Source organism: Channa argus, chromosome 20, assembly GCF_033026475.1.
Source record: "Channa argus isolate prfri chromosome 20, Channa argus male v1.0, whole genome shotgun sequence".
NCBI lineage: Eukaryota > Metazoa > Chordata > Actinopteri > Anabantiformes > Channidae > Channa > Channa argus.
In genome coordinates, this window is record NC_090216.1 from 6,406,784 (window position 1) to 6,433,989 (window position 27,206).

Here is a 27,206-nt window from a genome sequence, read left to right on the forward strand (position 1 = left end):
AAACTGGGACGATTGATCGATGTTGTTAGCCGCTGACAAACTTGCCAGTATGTATGCATCAAAATGTTGCCAGCAAATTACAGCCTTGAGGAAAATATGACAGATCCATGCCCTTTTCTGCTGCAAAAGAAGTGCTTCAGTACCCAAATTAGGGCTAGGTAGGTACAGTCGACCATAGAAAGAAGATGAGATTTACAGTGCTGTAATGAGATATACAGTATATTTTACACAGGTTCATGAGGGAGGCTTAGCGCTATGCTGCTTTTCTTTGTTTATTATATTTCCAAAACTGCAGTTTGGTCATAACTGACAGGTTTTTGGAGAAATGTTATAGAAGGTTTGTGAAATAATGTCTCCAGGTAATTATTCATCAACACCAGCGTTGATTTTATATTCAAGATGTATGTTAAAAAAAAAAAAAAAACCCTCAGATAAAACACAATCTAAAGCGGTCGTTTCTTAAAAGGCCGCTAGTTCAGTCTCAGCGTGGTGCTTGTTTTTTAACGTCACATCATGTGACATTTGCCTCCAGAGTTCAAAGAATGTCTTTCATCATAAATGTAACCCCCCCACCCCAAATTCCATCCCATGCCCCCAGCACAGCTCCCTCAGCAAAATATACAAACTGATAAAGTTTCACAATAATTCACCATCAACACAAAAGTCACACAAAAATCCATCGTTACGTTCACCCAAAAGAGCATCGCACATCAGCATCCCCTCATCCTTCTCATGTATTACTAGAACGGTCTCTCGCTTTCTCTCTCTCACACACACACACACACACACACACACACACACACACACACACACTCATGTATCCGAATACAGTATGTACACACACAAACATGTTTCCAGTTGACCACTCGAGTCATGTATGTTTCAACTGCATCACAAGTTCCTCGCATCCATTTGCTGCCAAACTGTTCCTGTAGACAGCTTGTTTAAGTGTGTTCAAAGATTTGAATGGTATTTGTAGAACTAAAAGCAAAGGGTGGGGGATGGGCATGTAATGAGAGAGTAGAAAGTGAGGAGATTTTAGTGTGACTGCAGGAGGGGTGTGAAGATTGGAGGGTCAATGTTCAATCAGTCATGAATGACGATGGGGCCTCGCATCCTCAGGCTGGGGTGAGGTGGAGGGGCCAAAACAAGCCCCTGTGGTGGGACCTGGGAGGCCCTACGCAGGGTGATCTGCTCGCAGGGCTGCCGGCAGGCGTGCCTCAGCTGGGAGCGGGACAGTAGTCGTCTGGCCCTCCTAGAGATGTGGAGACAAGACAGCACATAAGTGCAGAAGAAGAAACACTGATGCAAAGTTAATATGAGGGGGACAAAATCCAAATTAATGAAGATTGACGCTTTATTATTAACCTTGGAAACAATGTTCAGAAAATATATTCACTCAAGTACTTTTCTTTCTGATATGAAAGAATAGTGACAAAAACACTTTAAACTCCACCACATTTATATGATTCAGATTAATTTAGGTTGAATATGTATTATTAAAGGTTACGCCCTACAGTATCCAACAGTAAATATATAAATAACATTACACTTAGCTCCAAATATCAGCCGCAATATTACATTTATGCAAACTTATATTCAAATATTGCTAAATTTTTTAAACTCTTGGTACTTAAAGTTCATTGTCACGATAACACTTCTTTACTTTTAATTAAGTAAAAGATTAGAAACTTTTTCACTACAGAACAGTAGTAGATAAAACAGTAGCCGCAGTTTGTTTAGTGATTGTGTCCAACTTTCAGTCTCAGCTTTTAAACCAATGTGGGTGAGAAATCATGACATAACAAAAAAAAAAGAAAAAGAAAAGAAACATAAATTTGCAGGGGGTTGTGTGTCAGTTTTTATGGGTTACACAAAGGAGATACATCTTGGTAACCAGTGAGCAGGTTGGACAGAGCCAGGTGAGCTGTTTCCCGTTTCCAGTATTAATTTAAGTTCGCTGGCTTCTGGTAGCAAATTCCCAGCAACTCTCAGCAAGGGAGGTGAAAAGGTGCATTTTTTACTGCACGGACGTGATTTGGAAAACTGCGACTATTACTGTGTCAGTAAAATAATCAGTTTAATAGATAATAAATTATTAACACATTGCTACATTTTATAACTGGATTCACATATGGGCTCTCCATTAGAACTGTATTGCAATTTGCTGGCAACAGTCTGCGGTAAATAAAAAACACATAAGAATCGATGTGAACTTGAAAAAAAAACACTGTCTTTGGTGCATTCAGTTCTGTTTTAAGCCACGTGTCTGTTAAAATGATTAAATGCGAGCAGTGAGGGTCTGTTTAAGGGCACCAAATAGAGGTTCTAGGCTGCTGGGAAAGTAATTAGACGCGACCAATTTTTCTTCTTTCAGGAGGATTCACTGAAGCAGAGAGCCACATTTTTAGAACAGAATGGCTAATACATGTCTCTGCAGGATTTTCAGGCCTCGAGAAGGAGCTCAAAGGTGATTTCCACTGCAGTTGGGCTCTGTGCTGTGCTATTCATTTAGCAAACCACTGCGCTAACTGTTAGACACAGCCCTAATGGAATACATCTGGAGACAAATACAAGCTACATAACTGCAATGTATAGGTGATAATTCATAGCTTTCAGATTTAATGCGCATGCAGCAAAGTTTACATCGTGATTTGTTCCTCTTTCAATGCTCAGTCAACAGCAACAGGGATTTTTTTTTCTTCTATTATAAGCAGGAAAACACATTAGTTCTCACCAGATCCCTGCTGTGGAGAAAATGAGCACCAGAAGAGGACACTGTGTACATTATGTCCATGCCCATCCAGTACAGTAAATGTCAGAAAACACACAATGTACTCTGACATTGATTATTAAACAACATGAAACTGTCACGTATTGACAATTAGAGCAGAATATAAACTGGAAAAGGAGAGAACGGATTCAGCTCTGATGGCACATGATCCAAGGCTCTGCTGTTCGTCTGTTCAGCTGCTCATCGGGAAGTGGAAAGCAAACATGTAAATCCATCCTCAAACATATCAAGCTGTCTCATTTGCATTTCTGTTTCGCTTCCTCTCATTCTGTTTCCTAATGTTTTCCATTTCTGATGATCACTTTTGTTATTTTTGTGTCCAAAAACAATTCTCTGTGTCTCATATTGGATATTTCATGATCCTTTAACCTTTTTCAGTTAAAAGTAGCAATACTGTAATATAATAATATGCCACTGCAAGTAAGATCCTGAGTACCAGTACTTAGGTATTACAAGAAATACCCCCTGTCACTGATATATAATTATGAATGAAATTAAGAAACTATTAATGGTGATGCAACAGCTGTTGTAGCTGGTTGTGGTGGTTTGAAGTTCTTTACATACAGTTTGCTAGTTTAGTGTAGTGATTCCCAATCAACAGACAAAGGGATTGTGAGATGTATGATGAGAAAGTGAGAAAGAAAAAAGTGTGTAACACTAATCTGTATTAAATCTGTAGGTTGTACAATTTTACCTTAATAAGCTTCTAATTGTTATTTAAATTAAACTACTGAAAAATTTACAACCACTAGTTTAATCCTCAAATGTGTTTTAGTTTAAAGAATTATCATTTGTCTTTACATGTAAATATGGCATCATTTGGTAATTTAATTTTATGAAACAGGTTCTAATTAAATACAGTTCCTATGGGCGACTTTACTGACTTCCAACATGCTTTCTGTTTAGGGAGTACATGCATATGAATATTATTAAAATAATTTCTGCCCACCAAGTCCATATCTCTCTACTTCTACTTGAAAATCTCCAAATGAGAGGAAGTTTTCAGATGACAACTTCTGGTTGCTTAAAATATATTTTTAAATATTTCTAATAAATAATTATTTAAAGTTCATTTATAAACTATATATCAGGAGAAATGCAATAGTTTTTAATATTTTACTAGAGGTTTTTCATACACCTCTTGACCATTTTTAGGAACATTTGCAATAACTGAATGTGCATTATTCTTCTTATAATTATTTTTTAAAGTTAGGTTTAGGGTTGAGTTTGTGGCTAATGGGAGCTGTAATGTTAGTTTACAAGATATTTATTTATTGGATGAAATATTTTTTTCACCCGCTCATAGTGCTAGCTAAAAGCTTACAGATTGACTGTGTTAAGTCTGATCCCCCCCTACATGGAATTTCAGTGAAAGGGGCTGCAAACCTAATATTAAACCCAGCATAATTATTATGCAGTTCAGTTAGTAATAATGTTTTTTCATCATCATAAGTAACATAACTTATGGCAAAGTAATAAAAACGCAATTGATGCATGTGTTTGCATCCCGCTCGAAAAATGTATTAACAACTACCTTTATTAATTTCAGGTTATTACAAATAACCTGCTAAATATTCGTACCACCTTATTGTGCATTACACAATACGTTTTTTAAACAAATCCAGTGTTACAAATGTTTATTAAAAAAAATCTTTAACTTTTTGCCATTTCAAATTAAGGGCATGCAAACTTTTGCACCCAACTGTAATTTATATTGTAATTATTTTTTGACTGTTATTTATTATCATGTGTTTGTCCCATTTATTAATTTCTCTATGCTATGCTGCAAGTATTACTTTTCCATCTCTGTTTCTACCTTGTTTTTTCTCTCTTTTCTCAGACCCCAGCCTACCACTCCTTCTTTCTGCTCTGAGACACAGTGAGAGAGAAAAAGAAAAGGACAAAGGGGGAAAATGAAACTTCCAATCATCTCTCATAAGCAGCAGCCTTTCAGAGGAGATCTATTAATGTCTACTATCTAGAAATGCATTAATTGCCTCTACCAGAAGTGTAATTGACAGTGTAATAGAAGAGAAAGTGTACATTGTTCAGAATCTCACACACAGTCATAAGTGAGTGATATATACGAGCACAGCCATAGTTAATGTGGTAATGATATTTCCACTCAGGCCCCAGCGGTGCCTGGCTCCTCACTCACCCATCTGCATCAGTTAGCTGCTCTAATTTTAGCCCCTATCGTCCGAGGGTGGCTGTGAGCGCCGGGTGCCATGGCTCATTTAGACAAAGGCTTAATGGAAGAACATCTTTCTCTTTCACATGCAGACATGAAAACCTTGACTCATTATGCACACATGCTTGTATGTATGAGTGTTTGAGACAGAGTGTGTATCTGTGTGTGTGTGTGTGTCTGTGTGTGTGTGTGTGTGTGTGTGTGTGTGTGTGTGTTTGAAGAGAAAAAGAAATATGTTGGTGCAAAAACACATAACTGTGTATTTACTCAACTCTAAATGTAATTATCTCCACAATAAAGTGTGTGCTAACAAACTATTTGCAACATAAAAATAGTCGGAGATATTTAGCTTTTTCTCCCAGTAATAAAAGCTTGTTTACAAAAAAGTCAACTGTAAGCAGAATTGTGGAGGTTAGCAAGGTATTTTTTCAAAAGCTGTTTTCAGATGAGCTCAGCTTAAAAATAAACCCCCACGATGTGATTACAATAGCAAACCGATGCCCGAGGTGCAGCTTAGGTCATTTAATTTGTTCAGCAACAACTAAATGAATCATCTAAGCCTACATTTAAGAATACAGTCAAACTAGCAGCTTTTCAAGGCTGTACTTACAAACGGTGGGGCTTTAAGTTAAATGCTACTCTCAGCATGCTGACATAGCAGGTATAACCTTTGCTTACAGTTTTGTGTTAACATGTGACATTTGTTATTTTGCTCTAAATACAAAGTATGGCTGACGTGATAGAAGCTGCAACATTAGTTTATCAGATATTTAATTATTGGACAAATAATTTTCTTTCCAACTGATAATGGTGCTAGCTGCGAACTTACAGAATTACCAAATGTATTGTGAAGGGGGGCATGAATGCTTGTGTGAAGTCTCATACTAATGCACCCTAGAAATGTCAAGAAATTTCATTCAAACTAAATTTAAACCAGGGGTCACCAACATGGTGCCCGTGGGTACCGATGAGCTGCATCTAATTTTTTTGTTGCTATTCTTTTTTAAATCACATTTGATAGTTATTGTGAGAAATCATTAACATGATCTGTGTCTTCAAATAGATGAATATCCTTAATTTAATTAATTATTAATAACAACATATAATTAACGGTAAATTGAGCAAAATTGTTATTTCAAAAGTGCGTATTAATCTGGTAGCCCTTTGCATTAATCTGTACCCAAGAAGTAGCTCTCAGTTTCAAAAAGGTTGGTGACCCCTGATTTAAACCTTATGCTGCTGGAGATTCACCAAAGTCAAATGGATTCCTTGTGTGAGAACCATGTCGAAGACATTTTACTGAATATTTTAAAAAAATTTAAAAGTTATTTTTAAAAGAAAAATGAAAGGATCAACAAAGTTCATAGTACACACACATTACTATGCCTGACACCACACAGCCAGTGAAGCATAGAAGTAACAGAGCTGATTCAGGCTGATGAACTTAACAACAAGTCCACTACCACTTGGTGTAATCCAGCACTGAGCACAAATAAAAAGAAGAAAAAAGGTTTTCCTTCAAGTTTTATTTTATTTCAGATTTCTTACGTCTTGAAATGCAGAGAAATGCAGAATTCACCTGCTTATTTTACCTAAAATAGTTAAATGTATTTGCAATGAGTCTAACCTAGAACTTTTTTAACAGCAGAAAAACTCATGTTATCCAGGAAAATGGAGGACATGATCTTAATATATTCAGTGATAGCTCGACCTGTATATATACAATATATTTTTAATATTTAAGAAAAAAATGTCTGTTGCTTTGTTCCGCAAAATAAAAAGAGCACAGAAGTTTCTCATTTCAGTCTGTCAACATCTCAACGTTTACCATTTTTATCAGCCTAGTTTGAACAGGTGAGACAGGATATGATTGTTCTGGACAAAACAAACACTGTCATTTAAGTTGAATTTAGACAGATATTAATTATTTAAGACTCAGAAATTAATTGTGTTTCGTCACAAGACAAATCCTTTCTCTCACAAATCAGTTGCTTTCTGTGCTATCATTAGTCTCACAACACTTGATTTCCATTCACACACAGTCATCCAATCAGAGGTCAGAAAGGGGTCACCTTTGCTTACCTGGTCTCCCGGGTGACGAGGAAGAAGCTGTCATCGGGGGCATCGATCCAGTTGGGGCGTCTCTTGCGAATCATCACTCCACCTCGGGTGTTTCCACTGGTGCTGTTGCGTCCATTGTGCTACAAATAGACCGTAAAATGCTATTTTTTTTTTACAACAAGCAGGGAATGAATTGTGCAGGATATGGTAAAAAATTTATAATAAAAAAAAAGATTACAAGACACCTACCAGGAGGGGTCCACTTGTTGTACCTGGGTTTTCTGCAAAAACAAAGTCACAGCAGTGAGAGAAAGATGCAAAGTGTGCATGAGGGAATCTGACAGTTGTGAAAGGTATTGATTAGTTTCTTTTCCTAGGTACAATTGGTGCAACAAATGTTTCAATTTCAGTAAGAATAGTGAAGTTACCAATAAAAAACAAAGTGTCAGACTGAAGTTGAATCATCCAAATTATCCAAATGACCCCCATCTGCTGATTCGCTTTCATTAGAATTAGTTGTCATTCTCTCCAACGAGCTAGTTTAGATAAGAAATGGTAGAAAAGGTTATCAACTCTGAGTGTATCTCTACTAATTTGATTTTATCAAGCAATATGATGATAAGAACATTGGATATCAAAGCTGTTTGGTCCCCAAGGTTCATTCAAAACAGGAGGGGATGCATTTTCCACTTTTATGGGGGGTTAACAGGACAAGTAAGGACTTTCTGGTCGTGGGCAGGATTAAGTTAAGCAGTAAGAGTCTTATTAAAAACATGTCATAATTGCTTTTGTGGAATTAGTTCAGCTGTTCTATGTTAAAGAAATGTGTGTCTGTGTGTGTACCTGAGCGCCTCTCAGGCTCAGCCCTGCTGTGGTGATGGTAGCTGCGCTTTCCCAACATGCCGTGAGGCCCGTGTGGGAGAGAGGAGAGGAGGCGTCGAGGCGGAGGCGTCTGCAAGCCCGGAGTGCGGTGGGAGCGAGGGGTGTGGGCTGCCGGACGGGACTCTGGAAGAGACACCACACAGGAGCTGCATCAACTGGCTCCTATGGTCCCCCTGGATATTTTCTACTCATATTTTATTGATCTGACCCCAGTTTTCGGAACAATAGAGCAAAATAATATAAATAGACTTGGATAACGGTGCTACATTTTGATTCTGAGTCGATTTACCTAGAAATTGCAGGACAGTGGTCAGAGTGCTCCTTTGGGTGGCTCTGGTTTGGGGTAAGCGAGTCCCCTGCCCTTCTGACACCCTTAACATGTCTAAATCAAACACACATACACACACATTTTACACACCATTGCACTGCTTTTGAGACTGTATGGATACATTCTGTTCCTGACTGACTGACCAAGAATATTTCATACTCCTTAACCCTTTCTGCAAGATGCTGCAATTGAAATAGTGGAATGAACAAATTCAGCCTTAAAATCTGTTGACTTGTTTTTAACAATGATGTTTTATGTAGATAAAAATGATCTTTTGTCATGTGTTTGAATGAATTTAGGTCAACACAATGCAGGAGTCAATGCAAGTGAGCACATCCCTTCAAGAAACAAGTTAGCAAATACTGATGCAATGACTTATTATCTGGGAAGACATGACCACTAAAAATTAATCTCTCCCTCATGCATAATACAGAGATGTGAGTATCTGCTTACATGCACACACAAAGAAATACTGTAAACACACATACACCAAAATATGAAGGCAGGCACTGAAGGTTGAGTCCATGCTGGGAAGGGAAGGCGTGCCGCTGTGGTTCCTCTGAGTGTGGTGGAGTTGATGAACAGAAAACACGGACACATGAAGCACAAGGACTCAGAAGAGATGCTTTCAGGTGTGACTTTATTGGAGGTGTACTCTCACATTCACACAGTGATGAAAGAAAAGTGCAAAAAGAGGTAGAAGATGAGATGAGAATATTGCAGTTGTTATTGTCGTTGCAAAGTCAACGACGAGGAGGCAAAGTGGGTGAGGGGGTGGGGGTGGCTCTGAATGGCAAATCCTGACCGCAGGATTTACGAGACAAGATGGATTCATGTGAATATTGCATGATTTGAACAAAGGGGAATAGCTGAGCGTATGGCATGGTGGACCATCGTTCAGTAGATGACTTCTTATGGCCTGAGAGTGATCTACAGAGGGGGATGCAACCAGCCAAGGATAAAAATGTGATCGCAAACACACTGAAGCTGAGGTTCACTTATTTACAATAAGGATTCATGTTTGAGACGACTTGTTCAGACATGATAGCACAGAGTGGGCACGCCTTAACCAAGGGCGCCGTGCAAAATAGAGCTTCTCTTAATAAAATAGTTTCTCTAGATCTAATTTCTACCTAATTGTTCAGACTAGATTATGACTTGGAATGAATCTTAGAACAATCTATGTGTTCATGACACGAGCAAAATCTGTTACTGTGTGTGTACTTTCAGGTGTAGAAAAGCCCTGTGAATCCAATAAATCTTTTGGTACAATTACAATGGCTTTCAGTTCAGGGATTAAGAACCATAACAGATAAAAGAATTAAAAAATAAAAACACGAATGAAAAGATGATCAAAACTCATAGTTATGAGGACAGGCAGTCTTTATTGGAAACAGGGGATGGGAGAATACAAAAACCAAAATAATAATAATAACAATAATAATAAAAACAGAAAGAGAGACAGACAGGACATGGAGGGGCAGAAACAGGCAGAGATGGGGGTTGATGGTGGGGCAGTCAGGGTGAGGAGGGGTGGCGAATGTGTGCTTGTGTTTTTGCATGTCTGCATGTTGTGTTTTGTCTGAAGGTGTGTGTGTATGTTTCCATGTGGCAGAAGTTAGGAGGAATTGAAAGAGCTCTTACACTCTGCCTTTATGGCCCCACAGTTAATGGGGACAAAGGGCCGGCGCGCAGCGCGGCGCAGCCTGATGACGTCACGGCACATGTGCCGGGCCAGCTTGGTGAGGCGGGTAGCCTGCAGCAGAAAAGCCTGCTTGGTCTTCATGGAGGACTTGGGGCTGCCACTGTTTCGCATTGGCACCATGTGATTGGACTGACGAAGGGCGTGACTTCGTGAGCGAGACTCCTACAGAGCGAAGAAGGAGAAACAGAAAAGGCCAATAAATATGGTTGTCCAGAAGGGAGATAATTTAAAAAAAAAAGTTTTGCGTTCTGCTTTTAAAGGCAATAAAAAACTGTTTTCTTAACTAGCCAGTTGAAAGGTGTGTCAGTCCCCCACCACTGTCCACTTTTTGTGATATTAGCATGCAAATCACGTCTAATCAAAACAAATCAAAAGTATAATGCCAAAGGCTGATGGAAGCTGTAGTTTATGAATGCTGTACAATCTTATGTCACTTAAACAAAAGCAGAAATTCAAATTTTTTTCTAGGTAATAAAATGGCTAAATTCCTATTTTGGCTATTGCTTTTTTAAACATGCCTGAAAAATGTACTCACTTACAATGAAAACAGGTCAGTAAGAAACCTCAGTTTTATGAAGGTTAAAAAAGTTTCAGTCCAGTGTTGATTTGCCTTGATTGTCATTTGACAATCAGCATTGTCAATGCTAATTTAATTTAATCTAATTTTCTTTCAGCAAGTGATGAGAGTGATCCTATTCAACACATCTCACAGAACTTCAGCAAAAACAGCATTGTATTCTTCACAAAGGTAGGATATAACTGCAATATATAAACAAATCTGTAAATGAAAATTGTGGAATTGTTGTTTGTCGAACAGAGGATAGTGATAACAGTCCTTTAATCACTACAAACATGTTCCCATTTGATGGCAGGAAAAGCACAGAAGAGTTCTGGTGCCTTGCATAATGCCCTGTTTTAAAAAGGACACTAATCAAATCACATATTTTCGTAGTTACACCTGTGCTTCTCCTGTCCAGATAAGTGAAAATATGAGCTGTGAATAAAGGAATTCAGTCACAAAACAGAATGAGAGTTTACTGTCCTTTTAAATTAGGCTGTAGAATGTAGGATGAACCTTCATTTAGATAAAAAAAATACATATGTTCCTTCCTGTCTTTTTATGTCACAATAAAGTACATTTCACTCCTGAAGACAATTTCTTAACTGGTCATTTTGGGGCCGAAGCAAAATTTCCCAACAGCTAATATGTGAAGTACTGTATGTGACGCCCTGAGCTTACTGAAAAATTGATGTCGACAGCTCAAATGCGTATATAGATGTTCCATTTAACAGAACTGAAACTGTTGGGATTTCAGCTTTGTTTTGAATTGAAAGAATGTCTAAGAATGACTAGAGTTATTAAATTGCTTTATATAACATCATTTAACTGTTGTTTTGGTCTTGCTGGCAGCCTTATTTGTGTGTTATGTCTGTGCATCTTCAAACTGAGATTACATTGCTTGCCGGAATCGGGGAGGTCCGCTCCTCCGGGCCCTCTGCTCTGCTGGGCATCTTCAGACCGCCGTACTTCTTCCAGTACATCCAGCAGGAAACGCACAGGCGGCACTGCATGTTTGGAGGCCCCCACGAGTACCACTGGGCTGACTGCATCGCTGTTAATGTGCAAAACCCATTAATGCTTGTTAGAGGCATCGCAGCTGAAAACCTGTCTCAAGACACTTAACAAGGCGATCTCATTTGCACTGTCTCTACTTTCTCACTACAAGCTTTTTTCAATGTCCATACAAAAGGAGGAGTAAGCGTGATTGCTTTTTATTGACTTGAGATTAGTATGCAAGTGACTTAACATCTGAAGAAACTGTCTGCACTAATATAATGGTAGGCAGATGAAAAGAAAATGTGAGTATATATGGATTTTGTTTTTATTTAAGTCAGACTCCAAAACAAATTAAAATAAAGTTAAATCAAAGTAATTTGTCATAAAATGTTTCGTGACTATTTTGTTTGTTTGTTTGGCTCAGATGTTGAATGGTTGCCTTTTAGCTTCTACTGAGACAAACCCCATTTTCAAAAAACTTAAACATTATACAATAATTTGCAAAATCAATTAGAACCTATTTTGTAAATAGCAGAAATACAACATATGCTATGTACAATGTATAACTGTGCTTATTATTTGAAAAAATATTTCCTTATTTAACTTTGATGCTGGCAGCATGTCTCAAAAAAGCTGGGACAGGGACAACAAAACACTGGCCAAGATGTGTAATTATGCAAGTTGGCCATGGAGGCTCCAATCTCTCAAAGTCTGCAGCACCATGCTGCGGATGTTTTCTGAGTCAGTGGTGGCCAGTGCTTTGGTCTGCTGAGGCAGAAACACGAAAGGTACTACAACTTCTAATTCTGACAGTCTCTGCAAATTAATCAGTAGAGAGGCTCTGTTGGGGGGCAGAGCTGGACCCTATACATGTGGTGGTTGATAGGAGAATGCTGTCTCAACTCCTCCTGACAATCCCTCCCACCCTGCACAATTAGCCCACCTCTCAGTGGCCATTAAACTGTACAGTTTGTCCCCCATTCTGTGGGTGAGGGTGGAGAACTAAAAACTGGACAATCATTTCACTTGTGAAATCGATCATACTGTAAACTGTGCCATTACTATTTCTTATACAACACCTGTTGTAATTTCTAACAGTTGGTACACACACAAACACACAACTCACTGTAGCAACTCTCGCAGGCCCTGCCCCCGCCTGCTGCATGGTAGGTCCCGGGGCCAGCTCCATTCACTGTCGCCATCTTGCCATTGGTCATAGAGATCTGATTGGGATTGGGTTTGTTACTGTCAGGGAGAAGATAATGAAGAGATAAGAGAAACAGACATTGACATTGGGCAGTGCATTACATGGAAAAGCAATGATAAGTGTTAAAGTGACTTACTATGTGGGAATATAAACCTGCTTCAGTTTGCTCTCCGCTTCTGCTGCCTTCAGTCTCTTCTACTCAGAGAAAACAAACACAATGGAGGGTTAGTCTCATTAAAAAAAGGAATGGCATTAGAATCAGTGGGAGTTCTAACAATAAAAGCATTCGCATGAGGGAAAGGTCTAATCAAAACTGCTGTTAAGTAGTATTCCAGGCTGCATTTCCTGGAATACTACTCAACAGCACTGCAACATTTTAAGCTAGGTCCATAGTGAAGTTTGCAGATTTGAGTTTGTAATCTTGTTTTTCATGTCTATTCCAGACTTTAAAAACATAATTAGTGAAACATGTCAAATAAATGCAGGCAGATATAGTAAACAACACACCAAGGCAAAACTCCACTTTACAAACCTGATATCTAACAGCAAATGAAACAAAGGTTTCATATTTGCTGCCTTTTATTTATTTTAGACAACCTAACGGTACTCTGTAGAGTTTTTCCCTATTGCTAACTCTGCAGTGTATGACCCAGTTTTGTTTGTTATCACGGGAAAACAGAAAAAAAACTGCTGTGCTGAATGAATGACAAAATTTGTTTACAGAAAAACTCCACAGGGTACCTTTAAATCTCAGACTGCAAGCCAGGTTTCTGCAATTTTTACTACATTAAATTTATCTTAATGACTTTTTAATATCAAAGAATACAACTGAAAACCTTTATCGTGGTCATACAAATCAAACAATGACAATCAATAGCGAGTGTACTTATTTAACTGAATTTATTTGTAAATTGTTTAACAATACATCTCAATTATATTTAACGAAAAAACACTAACATAATAAATCTCTTAACTTTACCTTGGGTTAAAGAATGACATTTAAGCTCAATATGTGACAGTCGTTTTCTAATGCTTTATTTAAGTACATTTCTAAAGCTCAACTTAAGTATTTCGAAATGTGCTGATAACGTGATGAAACTTGAGCCATTTTAGCAGAGAAATACTTAATTTCATTGTTTTGAATATAGTCTCACCTGTTGCACATATCTATCTGTGGTCTTCCACATGTAGTAGTACTCTATGATACTGGTCAGAGACTTCCATGGCAGCTTCACAAGTGGAAAGAATGAAAATGTGTGGAGGGAGGGGGGAGGGGGGAGGGAGACAGAGAGAACTTAATGATATTAATATCTCATGTTCTTGTCATCCGGGTGCGAAAGTCTTTATGTATATTCATGAAGAAGAGGCATCGTGACCACAAAGGCTGATCACTAGTAGCTATGCTAGGTTCTGAGCCCAGGACAAAAAGGCACACACAGACAAAACATAGCGATTCACACACTTAATATGTTTTCACGAGCACCTAGTGTTACCACATACATCCATATCCTGCCCTTATTGTATAGTATAGGTGGGAAGGAAAGGCTCAACAGAATTAAACAGTGACCCCCTGCAGGCTTCAAACTCAGCTGTTAACAGCAGCTTTAGTCAGCTTGAATTTGTGCCAATTACAATAGATTCCCATTGTTGCACATTTTCACTGAGCAGACAGGAAGTATCGAATTGCTCTAGCAGCAATATCAATCTGTATGAATATAACTCTATTTCAAAAAGTTGTGGTATTCTTGAAACACACGGCCTCTTTTGGTAGATTTCCCAGTACTTTAGTCTCTTGTGGATGGCTTATGTTTATCATGAACCATATGCTTAGTAAAAGTATTTCATACACCATATACACTGTTTGTCGACTTGTGACTATTAGATATGGACAACTACAGAGTGGATAATGGTAAGCCCTTTGAGTGAATTCGAGCTGACAGCTGCTGCTTTCAATCAAGAATTTAACTACTAGACTATTTAGGAGGCCACAATGACTGTCTGAGAGTGCAAAGTTATTAAGATGCCAGACAGCAAACATTAAAGAAAATGTAACCAGTTGCCCGAAAAAAATGTATGCAGTAAATACTTAAGAAACGGCTGTTTTAAAAAGAAATAAATAATATATTTGCCATTGATCATAGAGATCTATAATAATATTGTTTATTATTTACACATTAAAGGATTACAATATATCTACATACATTTCTAAAAATATTGTTAAATTAAATGAATTTACAGTTCAAAAACATGAATTTGTGTGTGTGCGTAAGCCTCTAATCTGCACTTTCAACCAGTTTTCCTAGCGAAGCATGACATGCTGTATAAATAATGTTACACTACATAAACATGCTGAGCAACTGACATATTTCAAAGGATGACAGACAACAAGTAAGTACACAGAAGGGGAACATTCTGATGCATAAATGACATTAAACTTCTAAAAGACATTAAATGTGCAGCATGTTTTCCTGTTCTTCTGACAGTCAGTCTTGGAGCCCCAGGGAAGAAGATCAGCCACATTTATTGCTAGTTGGGTAAAAACCTTGTTTTGCATTTTTGACAATAATGGGAAATATTGTAATACAAAATAAAACAAAGCATCAGTTCATCTAGGCATCATTGTAGTTTGCTGCAGCAGATGACCGACTGATAGGTGACATGACTTTTTACACCCAGAGTAAATAAATTCACACTTACAAAGTCTTGTCGGATGTCATTGAAGTCTTTTCCATATTTTTCTAGTGCCTCTTCGAACATGGCAGCTTCTGAGGCACTCCACTCCTCCATCTCATCCCTGCAGAGAACTGGGCCACCTGCTGGGACCAATACACTCAGTGCGCTGGACAGGTCATAATTATGACGATGCAGTGTGTCCATCGCATGGAACTGCAGGAAAATAACACAGAAAGTTACAATCTATCATGTTAGTCACGATCAAGTACTGCAGGGTGTGTGTGTGTATATGTGTGTGTGTGTGTGCACATCTCCAACGAACCAGTGTAATATCTCGTGAGGCTGCAGCTGCACTCATGTGTAAGCTTGGCTGTCTAACTGAGCTGCTGCAGTCCAACGCTCGAGCAAAGGTCCCCACCGCTCTGCACAGATAAACACCATCAACCACACAGAAATTATACAAAGGCTTCAATAAGTATTCAAAGCCCTTTTTTTACACCCTTTGTGTTGCAAATTTAATACTATTAAAATTACTGCCCACTAATTCAGATATATAACCCATCATGACAAAGTGAAAACATGTTATTAGAAACAAAGTAGCAGATGGTCTATGGTGTCCACATGGAATTTGCAGTCATATGCGTCTCAATCAATGTTTGATTCAGCTTAGTGTGCTGAATGGTCAACTGTCTTGCCAGTCTCAGGTCTTACATACTCAGGAACAGATTTTCTATTAGGACCTCTTCGTATTTGGCTTCCTTCTTTTGTCCCTTAACTTTTTCCCTCTCTCCCTGTAGAATATGTCCCTCCTTTTGGCCTGATATAATATGGTGGTTCACTTCCCCACTGGGTTACTAGTAACATATTATAATTCAGTCCACTGCTCTTTCCTCTTTTTTTTTCTTTTTTTGTGCATTTCCACTTTCCTCCCATTGCTGCAGATTCCTCAGTATAATATCTATCTATCTATCTATCTATCTATCTATCTATCTATTATACTGAGGAATCTGCAGCAATTGGATATCTCCATTTCTGCATCCCAGCAATGGATATCTCCAAACGGTTGTTTAGAGATATTTTACCACAAGTATTAATTCCTGGAAATCCTGTCCCATCTCAATGAAGAGATGAACAAAAATTAAAAACACTGACTATATAGCTGCAAGACCACATTTGCCACTAACACAAGCCTACAAGTAGAACATGAAGCATGGTGGAAGGCCCAGCTTACACATTTGGAGTTTAAATAAAATAATTCTGCAAAAAAAAGGTTCCTCTGTCCTATTTCTCTGCCAGAAACATATGAAATTTATTACACCACCTCAAAAGCAAGCACCAATATAAGAAGGACAGTATGGCAAATGCTAGACCAACAACAGCAACAAACCTTTTATTCAGAATGCTTCATCAGGATATTTAGCTAATAATAAGAAAAATTGTTTGAACTATATAGTGATAATTTTCAATGGACAGATGTAAAAAACATTATTGATTAATAACATAAAACCTTTTTCAATATCACTCAGCCCTACTTCAGATCAATGGATGAACAGTGCCTGGTGTTCACAAGACATAGAGTGCTTGGAAGGGGTGAAGGGGTTGCTTTTTTGTCCCATCAGACCAGAAAATTGTTTTCCTCTGGCTCTCAGAGTGCTATAAATGCCATTTGGCAAACTTAAAGTGGGTTGTGGTTTCTATCTAACCACTCAACAGGTCTGACTGATGGAGTGCTGCTGATGTGGTGAATTCCTTCTGTTTGACAATTCCTGGGAACATTGGAACGCTTAGAAATAACTTTATACCATTGCACTAATCTATGGCTCACCACAATTCTCTTTCTAAACCATATCCAATCAATTCAATTTGCCACAAGTGGATGCATCTTGCCACAATTTGGAGTGCAAAAACAAATGCTAAAATGCTAAATGCTACTTTTTGATATTTATGATTACACTTAATAAGTTTTTACTTAGTCATTTACTGACATTTAAAAATTGGGTCTTGCTCTATGTGTTATGATTTTTTTCCTACAGAATAACAGCACTAACACACTAGCACAAACAGCCCTAAACCTGAAAAAATGATAATTTGCTATTTACTATTGCATTTAACTTGTTTTCTGTAAAACTGTAAATGACTCTTTGATTTATCCTAAATGTGTGTTTGGAGTGCCTAAATTGCACAATGTCTCTTGATGATTGGCAGTTCTGTCTCAATAGCTCTAGTGTTTTCAAGCATTGCTCCATTTTGGAAAACAAAGGCTTAAATGTTCGGTCTCATCAACAAATAGACCGTGATTATACTGTTAGTTATAACCCAGAAGTCCATTTCAGCAGGTGAGGGACATTCTCAGATTCCAACAGATTTGAGCACATTTACAGTTTTTTTTATCTCATCTCTGTAAGCTGTAACAGCAGGTTTTGTAAAATATGTCTGTGTTTCGTACGTTGGTTCTGGTGTCTAAATCTTCTATAAATTGGTAGGTTGAGGCTGCAGTGCAGACATGTTCTTTGTTGTCTTACTAATCAAGGCAGGATGATGGATCTTTTTGTTCTGCTATGCTGTTAATCTGACTGTCTCCAGCCACTAAAGTGAACCCACAAGTAGCCTACTGTGTAACTAGAGCTGTTTTGGTAAGCAAAATGCTGAAACGGCTTAGTTTCACTTTAGATTAGTTGTATGTTTAAGAAAAGACAGGACAATTCTCAAGATATCAACAAATAAATGTTTTTTGTCGCATGCCTAATGATAACAGATGCACAGCTTAGCATTTGCTTCCAGTGATGACAGCAAATGAAAGAGGCCAATGGCACTGTGCAACATAATTTCAGATATGAGCCACCACTTAAAACATCACTGCATTTAAGAATATTGCAACCACATTTTAAAATGATCACAAAGAAAACAAAATAATGGCACCTTAAAATGCCGGCTTCACAGTAGTAAGAGTTTCAATTCTAAGAATATTTACATCGGAGACTTTAGGAAGATGAAAAAAGAACACTGTTTGAATCACTAGCTTAACATAACTGTATGAACTTTCTGTTTCCTCATTATGGTCAGGACATTGTCTTACCGTGCCACCACTAGAAATTGGTCTATCTGTTTGTCGGTGAGTGGACACTCTGGATACCACAGCTTCTCTTCTAGCTTTGACTGGTCCCTGTCATCTTCCTCACCTGCAGAACACAGACAACAGCACAAGAAATCCGAATTATACCTCACACTAAATGTGTTGTTTTGTTTTTGTAAGTGACTGATGTGGATATTCTTTTGCCAAATCCATTTAATTTAATTCAACTTAATTAGGTATTAATTGTACAATATTATATCTATAGATATATACTGTATATCTATTAAAAATTCAGCATTTTTTTCCATAAGGACACTGCTGTTCACTCCATTTTTCAATTCTTAATGGGCAAAAAGCAACATTACAAACAGCCAAATTTTCCAATGAGCATGCTGGATGTTTTACCATTTTCACACTTTTTATTTACACAAGCAGGAAAAAAATCCAAATTTCTTCCCTCCAGTTGTGAGGTGGTTAATTTCCAAGTCAAATCAGCCACGGAAGCTTTACCAAAACTTGTGTAAAAGAGGGTTAAACTAGAGTTAAGGGACAATATAATTCATTGTTAATGCCAAGCACTTTATAAACAAGTCAATTATGTGCTTTAACACCAACTAAACTGATTTCCTGAGCATTAAAGTTTCAACAAGGTGCTTTCCTCAAGAAAACCTGCCTGTTCTTATTCACTAAACAAAACAGCTCCCTTTCTCTGTTGTAACCCTTTAGGACGAATCACACACAAACTCAAGATCATGGATAATGAAGCTATAGATGATAACAATCTGCCACAGATCAATTATGTGGAATGTAACATTTTCGACTAACCCTCTTGTAGCATTTCAGGTACATCTGCCTGAAAGCGCGGCCCCACTCTGATCTCTCCCTTGTCAGCCAGCAGGGTCTTCTGTGTTGGGTCATATACTAGCGAGTAGAAGAATGTGTCCTGAAGGGAAAAAACATCAAAATTATAAAATTTACCTTCATGTTTAAAGCCACAGGTTTCTAACAGTGCACCTCCATATCTTGAATCTTGACCTTGAATCCATTTGGAAATTCTCACTATTAGTCCCAAAATATTCAGCTGGTAAACTTGCAATCCCCAGTTTAATACAGCTTAATCCATCTCTAATATTTGATGCACATAATAGAATATCTGCTATCACACAGCAAAATAAAAAAAGCTTTAGTATGAATGTGTATGTGCTGCAACTGCAAAATGAGGCCTCTATAGCTGAGAGAAATAGTTAATTACTCAATTCACCATTTGAAAAAGAAATATTATGTAACATTTTGGGTAATTCTTTAAACAAACTTCAAATTTTCTGATTGCACCTTGTGAAAAAATATTGTTTTACTCTCAGAATGAGAAATGTGATATTGGGCATTTCTTATCAGTTTTCTTAAAGCTTTTGGAGAAACTAATAATTAATAAGATATTGTCTGGGTTATCAATAGGGGCCCTGGTGGCTCAGTGGTAGAGCAAGCTGAAAGCCTTTAATATTTGTCTGGTTTATTAACAATAACGTAGAAGTTATTTCCATCAGTTTTTAACATCTGACATAAAATGCATGACTAAACCTACTGTGATTCAGTCTGCAGCAATCAAAAACAAAGATGAAAATGTTCCTTTTTTCTGGCTTACCTCTTTGTCAAGGTATGAAAGTACAGCTTCAGTCTCATTCAACAATGCAACACTGCACTTCCCCCTTGATAGAGAAAGAAAGAGAAGGAACAAACTATATAAAACACAAATATAGGTAGTGAGCAGTGCTTGTTAGGTGTGTTTAAGGCCAAATGACTGACTATCCATGAGCATGATGAACTGCAGGGACCATAACAAGTGTGTGCACAGTACCTTATGTGTGTTGCAGGTAGACTCTCATATTGCCGGGAGAGAAAGAGCTCTCTGTGGCGAAGCTGGTGTTTCTGTTTTTCTGTTAACTCTGTCTCTGTCGGGTTCTCCTTCTCCTCTTCCAACTCCTCTGCAAAAAACACACATGCATCAAAAATTACAGCAAATAATGTTAGATGAGGCACTGATGTTCTTAAATGGTAGCCATGTGTCGCAAAGGCAAAAACACAAACAGCATGACAACAACTTACAACAGATGAATTGCAGACCAAAAAATGATCAAAGTCTGATTGTTTCAGCCAAATGCATCCATTTATCTCTCAGATATCATACAAGGAGCTTTCATGATATTCCCTAATTGTGTTGTCTTCCAATATAAACAATAGGCTGGTAAAAAGGCTCTCAGGGGTTTTGCAATCACTATTGCTGCCATCCAATAAAGATGCCAAAGCTTTTATGCTTAGACATATTTTTAAAAATTTAATTTTAATGAAACAGTTTTCAACCATAAATTTTCTATTGGCTGGTCTGCTGCAGCTGAGTCAGCACATAATGCCATACAGTAGATAAATATTTCAAATCACTGCCACACAATGCAGCCTTACAGAAGAAGACCATCTGAAACTGGCAACTATATGTTACACCAGTTGCTGTTACAAAATCCTACAGAATTCTAAAGTGTCCATTTTCCCAAACTTCACATTTGTAAGCTGCAAGTATGCTTTTTTAGAACTGTGTGTCGGATGGTTCGACCATCAATCCAGCATTCCCACCCACTTCATGCTGTGATTTGCCAGCTGTGTCATGCTGAGTAAAGAGCCAAGCTTTGAGCTTCTATCTCTAGCTCTTTTTTCATGATTTCTGTTGCTTTTAATGCAAACAATGGAGTGCAACACTTCCATAAGTGAGTCTAACAAGCTGTTTCCCCCAAATTATAACAATATATACTTCCCGCTCGCTAGGATGGCCATATTTCCATTTTGCGGTTTCAGAGCAACTATAAAAATTGTGTTCTTGTCAGATTTTCGGGTTCTGATTGTCATAGAAAAATTCTGAAACATCCCAGATCCATGTCCTATAACAGCATCAGATAAATGTAGATGACAAGCACTTGAGTTAAGACCTAGTCTTTGTCAGTCCAGGCTCGGTTCAGATTTACCAAGTTCTCTTTCTATTTTGGAGTTCCACTCCTACATTATGCTACTGTTATCCCACAGAGAATATATATGCTGTGTTCTTATCTGCTCTCCTTTGATATATCAGAGCTCGAATTATTGTGTAAAGACGCTGCTGATGCAAACTGAAAGTTCGTTTTACTATTACTGTTCAACAGAAAGCTTTCCACTAGCAAACCACCAGATGGAAACTTTTGCAAACAGGGCTCCAGAGCAACAGGCCGTTCACACATACAGACTTTGAAAAAGAAAAAAAAAAAAAAAGGCTTCTGCTTCTTTGTAAAGGAGACCTGCCTTTGCAGCACTGTGGTCCCCCGTCGAGCCCAACAGACTCAAAAAGCACTCAGCTACACTAAAGGGGAAAGTTGAGAAAGGCTCAACTTTATGCAAATTGCCCCTGATGCAGTTTGAGCAAAAGTCAAGCGAGAGCCAATTGCGACCATTTAGAGTCCAGTGGAAACAGAAGCACACCCAGGTTTACTACACCACCACATAAACAAATTTGAAACAAAATGGAGGACAAGCTGTGCCTGGCTGTTTCCGGCTTCCTTATTGAACAAAACAAAAAAAGACCAAGTTGTGGAAAAGAAATAAATATCTATTATCAGCATTGTTATCGTGTCCAATTGCAAAAGATACACCAGAAAAGCAACTTACGCGTCGGAGCAGATGTGACTTAGTTGCTCAAAACAAAACTGCCCCAGAACAATTTGTCGGAGGCCAGCTCCTACCAACTACTTTGTATTTAATAGCGATCCCTAGTTTTTACCATTATTTAAAAGTTAACATTCAGACTGACACCTTTACATTTTCCCTTAACCCCTGGATCAACAGCTGAGTTATGTAAAAACATTTCAACTCCCACAAACTGCACATTCTGTTTTATACCTATAAATCTAATTTATTGGATTTGCTTTTGTTTTCACCTTAAACTAACCTGTGCCATAAATGGTGTGAACTCCTTATTTACAGTATGGTAGGCAAAGTTAAATTATATTGTTGTTCTTGTCCCAGTGGACCAGCTGGTACATGACTGACTCCAAATAGCTTTTGGAACTGCACTGCATCATGACCAATGCACAAGTCCCTGCATATTGTGGTTTATACTTTTGTGCTTAAGGCTGCTTTATGTTTACACAGTCCAGCCAAATCAGCAAGACTGGTTTTACACAAACAGTTTGGCCACACAGAGAGAGTAAGAGAGTAGTATTTAGCCACACAATACATTCCTGTCTTTCCTCTCAGTGAGACTGTGTCGTGTAAACTTTATGAACCATTCTCTGCTGGGTCTCCAGCTGCTGACTCCTCATCTCACTCATCCTACCCATAAAAATTGTGAGATTGCTTTTGCAGAAAGGAGCTTTTTATTCCCAGAAAGTCACAAGTGATTTGTTTTATTGGAACTAATGGTCCAAGTTTAACATCACTGGATACAGGTTGATGGCTTCCCACATAGAGCAGGTGTTATAACAGAAACCATCCTTTCCTTCCACATTCTCCTCTAATTGTCTCTCTCTTGAAACACATTCTTATATTTCACTTAAACAATTTCTATAGGACTAAACTCTAAAGAGGTCAGCAACATCTAATATGCTGCTGTAGAAGTCTGTCTGATTGACATGCTGTTGAAAGCCAATTATGACATTTTCCCTTAATATAAATAGCTAAGAATACAACCATTAGGTTTCAGATCTCACAATTATTCCAAAACTAACATTTATAAAAAAACTGTGAAGTAAAGCATGCCAAAACAATTTATTCTCATGTATCTTCATATCGCAATGAATAAACTCACATAATGTAAGATAACCAGTCCAAAGTATACAAGTTATTCATTTTGCAAGGATGTAAAAGTGGTAAATACAACTCTTCACATTTCTGAAGCCAAACTCAGCCTACATCATATTGGACTTTTTGTTTGAAACAAGACTTAAAATCCAATTGTTGCCAATTCATTTTCTGTTAATTGAAAAATCAATTAATCCACTTCTCATTTTATCTTTACATTTGAGTTTAAAGGAAACATAAAAAAAAAATCCTCAAATGTTACGGGGGTTACTACTCACTTGCATGTTTGTCTGCGAGCTGGATGAGGCTGTGCGAAATGTCTCTCCTCCTATAGAAACAAACCACCTTGGCTTCCACATTTCCACTGGCAGTCTGAAACAGAAAAAGTGGAGAAAGAAATGGCAACAAACCTCTAATTTCCCAAGAGCCCAGGCTCGTTTATGTGCTCATCAAGCTCTGCTGTTATGACAAGCTGACCAGAGTAGCAGCAGCACTTTTGATCAAATGATTGATTGACTGTCTAGCTGTGTAATTAGGCCGACAGGCTAAAAGACTCAGGCACTATTAAATGCCACAACTGATGAAGAGTGAATGGTTCTGAGGGTACAAGGTTTGAGAAAACTGCAAAAGCGTACAGCAAAAGCGTGTATAATTGTATGTGTTTAGCTGAACAAAATAACTTAACAGCGTAAAAAATTAAAATGCAAGGTTCACTCAGCATTTTTGTTGCACAAATGCGTTATTATATTACATCAGACTGCAGAGAATTCCATTTAAATCACTTATGCACATTAATATATCTCTTGTCTTTACATTATAACAAACAGCCTCAATGCTCTTTCAGCTTAATATTGACCAAGCCTTTCATCAGAGTATCTTAGTGCAAATACAACACAAGAACAGCTTGTTGGATACATCTGTTAAAAATGTTTCAGTAGTAATTATACAAAAGTCCATGTTATCTATTGTCTGTTCTTAACTACCTTAAGTGACTACACTAAGAAGAATCGTTGCTATTCACCCTTTGGCATAAAAAGGAAAAACACACAAAATTAAAAGGATTTCCATACCTTGTTTAGTTCCTCTATCCGGCGGATCAGGTAAGGATTACTGGAGGAGTTCTCAAAAAATACATAATCTGCAACAGAAAATACACACTGATTTTTTCACTGTGTGACAATGTGCACTGATCAGGCATAACATTATGAGCAACCGTCCATTTTAATGCAATCCAGTACAGTTGCTCTGCTATGAATTCTACTTTTACAAGGTTAAAATTTCTCATTTACTACTATCTATTTAATATTTAGGTCAAAATGGGTAGCTGAGTCGTACTGGAGCGCATTATAAGAAGAAGTGGTTCTAATGTTTTGGCCACTTCATTCATTTAATATATGTGGCCAAAACATTAGAACCACCTCTTCTTATAATGAACTACAGTATGGCTCCCTACCCACTTTGACCTCAATAAAAAAACACAGTAGAATTATCACCTTTCTGACAGTTTCAACCAAAAAAAAAGAGAAATTATAACCTTTTAAAATTAATATACATGACGAAAGCACTGGATTGGATTCATTAAATTGCACAGATAGCTAATGTTATGCCTGATTGGTGTTTGACTGTCAGGCTTCTTAAACCTGTAGCAACAACTAAAAAAAAACAATCCAGATATGTAGAGTACAGACTGACCACCATCCCATTTCAGCTTCTCATCCCATTGTTCATTTCTTAAACACTGAGCTCCCAATGATGCATTTCTGTAGTTGTGCACAAATTATAAACATGCATATGCAACATTTTGGTATGAAAACAGGTGCCACTGCAAACGTCAAAGTCCATGTCAAACAGGTCAGGGCAATGGCAAATCTGAGCTGGCTTGTTTTCACATTTTTTTATAATTTATGTAAGATCAACAAACTGAATGAAGGGATGCACCAAAGTCATAATGTGTTCATTTTTTTTACTGCTCTTCAACAAAAACAAAGTAGGAAAAAACATAATTTCACTCAGTTTAAGCAGAAAGAAATCAAGCCTGATTCAACTCTGCCTGACCCAACAGTACACTAACTTTAAAATTTAGTGTATTCAACTTTAAAAATTCAATCCATGGTAAAGTTGCCTTCAAGTTCAACCAGATGAAATGTTATAATTACTATGTTCCAGACACAAAAACAATAAATATTTCAAGAGTTTCTAAATAATGTCCCAATTATTGCATTGTTATAAAATGGTAAATTACAGCGATGGCAGGTGTGTTCTTTTATTTAAATACACTGTGTAGCAATAACAGGAGCTGAAGTTGTCATAGGGGTATTTCCTGCTTTTCCTTTGTGAATTATCTTTGTATACCAAAAGTGCAGAATACTGACACCAACTTTCACTTTCACAGATGATATAAGAACTGAAAAAATTGCAAATAACGCAATAAAGAAAATAATAATTTTCCCTACACCCTACTTCCCCAAACCTACACAAGAGACGCTTTATATATTGAGAAGAGATTTTTTTTAAAAGGTCGTTACATTAAATACGTGTTATTACAACACACAAAACAAACCTGACCGCATCATGAACGTTAAAGTTCGAGAGGTCAGATTTTACAACGAGCACCTGAAAGCAGCAGGAGAGCTGCAGAGCAAGTGACCGTCTGGACAACAGGACGGTTGTGATGCAAACTGATGCGGCAGTGATAAAGTGTTGACCAATAAATATCACCTGGGTATAGATGCTTATTGTTTGTTTATGTGACAACTCACGTATCTGGGCCATTTTAAGATCACTCACAATCGTTACATAGAGCTGGAGCTGGGGTCCATGTGTAAAGAAAATTAATCAACACCGACGCAACGACGCCATGAATCGAGACAATAATTTGATGTTGAATTCCAGCAGATTGCTAACGAGCTAGCTAGCCAGTGAACAGCTGATTAATTACCGTTGCTGTGAGTGCAGATGAACAGTGCAGCAACACCATGCATCTAATTGTAATAAAACTAGTGGATACATTTGTTGAAATGGTGTAAAACGAGCGCTTCAGCTGCGATAATGGCAATCAGTGAAGCCATTGCTTGTGCTAGCTAACGTTAGCTAAATAAGGGCTCGTACTAATGGCTGCATGCCAGAAGAGACAAATACAAAGGCAGCCTCAGACTACCCGTAGTAACATTTTACCAACCTTTTTTAACACGCGTATAGTCGAGAAGTCCCACAGGGTGTGAGTTTCCTGTATCTCCGGTCTAATAATCCGAAAAGTATAGGAGCAACAAAGGTGCCGACAACTGAAAAATGTTTACATTGTAAGCTAGCGATTTAGCAAGCTGTCGGCTAGCTGCTGTGGCCACGACAGACGCGAGGCCTGACCCATTTTGAATCCCAAATATTTATAAATTCTCTCTTTCCTAGTGCGACTTACTGCATTTATGACTATAGCGCAGCTGTAGTCCCCCACAAAATGCAAGCGAACTAAAATAACGCCACATAATCCCCATGGGATGCCAAACTGAAACGGTTTCTGTTTGATAAAAAGCTCCACATTAACATACATACCTCCGACCCGGTACATGTTGGCCGCCATTTCTGCCCTCCTGGAGTGTTAACGTAAACCATAAACTAAGAGAAATAGAATAAATTAATAAAATCACTAAAACTCAGTTACTTAAAGGGTATAAGGTGCGATAAATTATGATCGTCCAGACTCCAGATGTGTACCCTATCGGGAGATTTTGGGGAATTCAACCCCCCCCTCCTCCTACGATTCACAGTACCCTTTACAATACAGTGAACTCACAGCAGCCAAAGAAGTCGGATCAACCCGAAAAACCACTGCTGACGTTAGGAGGGGGCGCGCACGCCCAGACACACACACACACACACACACACACACTCACATAAAACTTTACCTTAGAAATCTGTGAAT

General features: G+C 37.9%; 1 protein-coding gene across 3 annotated transcripts; it reads right to left on the reverse strand.

Moving 5' to 3' along the window:
* mta3 (metastasis associated 1 family, member 3) lies at positions 1-27,095 on the reverse strand. Of its 3 annotated transcripts, none has more exons than XM_067488096.1 (19): positions 26,837-27,095; positions 24,358-24,425; positions 23,566-23,659; positions 20,328-20,454; positions 20,115-20,178; positions 19,298-19,415; positions 18,476-18,578; positions 15,722-15,821; positions 15,424-15,612; positions 13,881-13,955; positions 12,863-12,921; positions 12,646-12,764; positions 11,417-11,574; positions 9,901-10,123; positions 8,218-8,310; positions 7,890-8,051; positions 7,296-7,327; positions 7,068-7,186; positions 1-1,255 (listed from the first exon to the last, which is right to left on the reverse strand). In XM_067488096.1, the coding sequence occupies exons 1-19, from the start codon at positions 26,862-26,864 to the stop codon at positions 1,087-1,089; spliced, it is 2,100 nt and encodes a 699-aa protein (XP_067344197.1). In that variant the 5' UTR covers positions 26,865-27,095; the 3' UTR covers positions 1-1,086. The 3 variants fall into 3 exon arrangements, 2 of the variants coding, with proteins under 2 accessions (XP_067344197.1, XP_067344198.1); XM_067488097.1 differs by having other exon boundaries at positions 1,117-1,255; positions 7,058-7,186; positions 26,837-27,094; XR_010911843.1 differs by lacking the exon at positions 1-1,255 and adding an exon at positions 7,475-7,582 and having other exon boundaries at positions 7,083-7,186; positions 26,837-27,093.
* Between the last annotated feature and the right edge of the window lie 111 nt (positions 27,096-27,206).

Bases quoted from the DNA above. Each gene is read 5' to 3' on its own strand.
- mta3 (XM_067488096.1), bottom strand. From the start codon at position 26,864: ATGGCGGCCAACATGTACCGGGTCGGAG. The intron at 18,579-19,297 runs GTTAGTCGAAAA...TGTGTTCTGCAG, and splicing joins ACCTGAAATGCTACAAGAGG to GTGAGGAAGATGACAGGGAC. The intron at 15,822-18,475 runs GTAAGACAATGT...TTATCTGTGCAG, and splicing joins CAATTTCTAGTGGTGGCACG to AGCGGTGGGGACCTTTGCTC.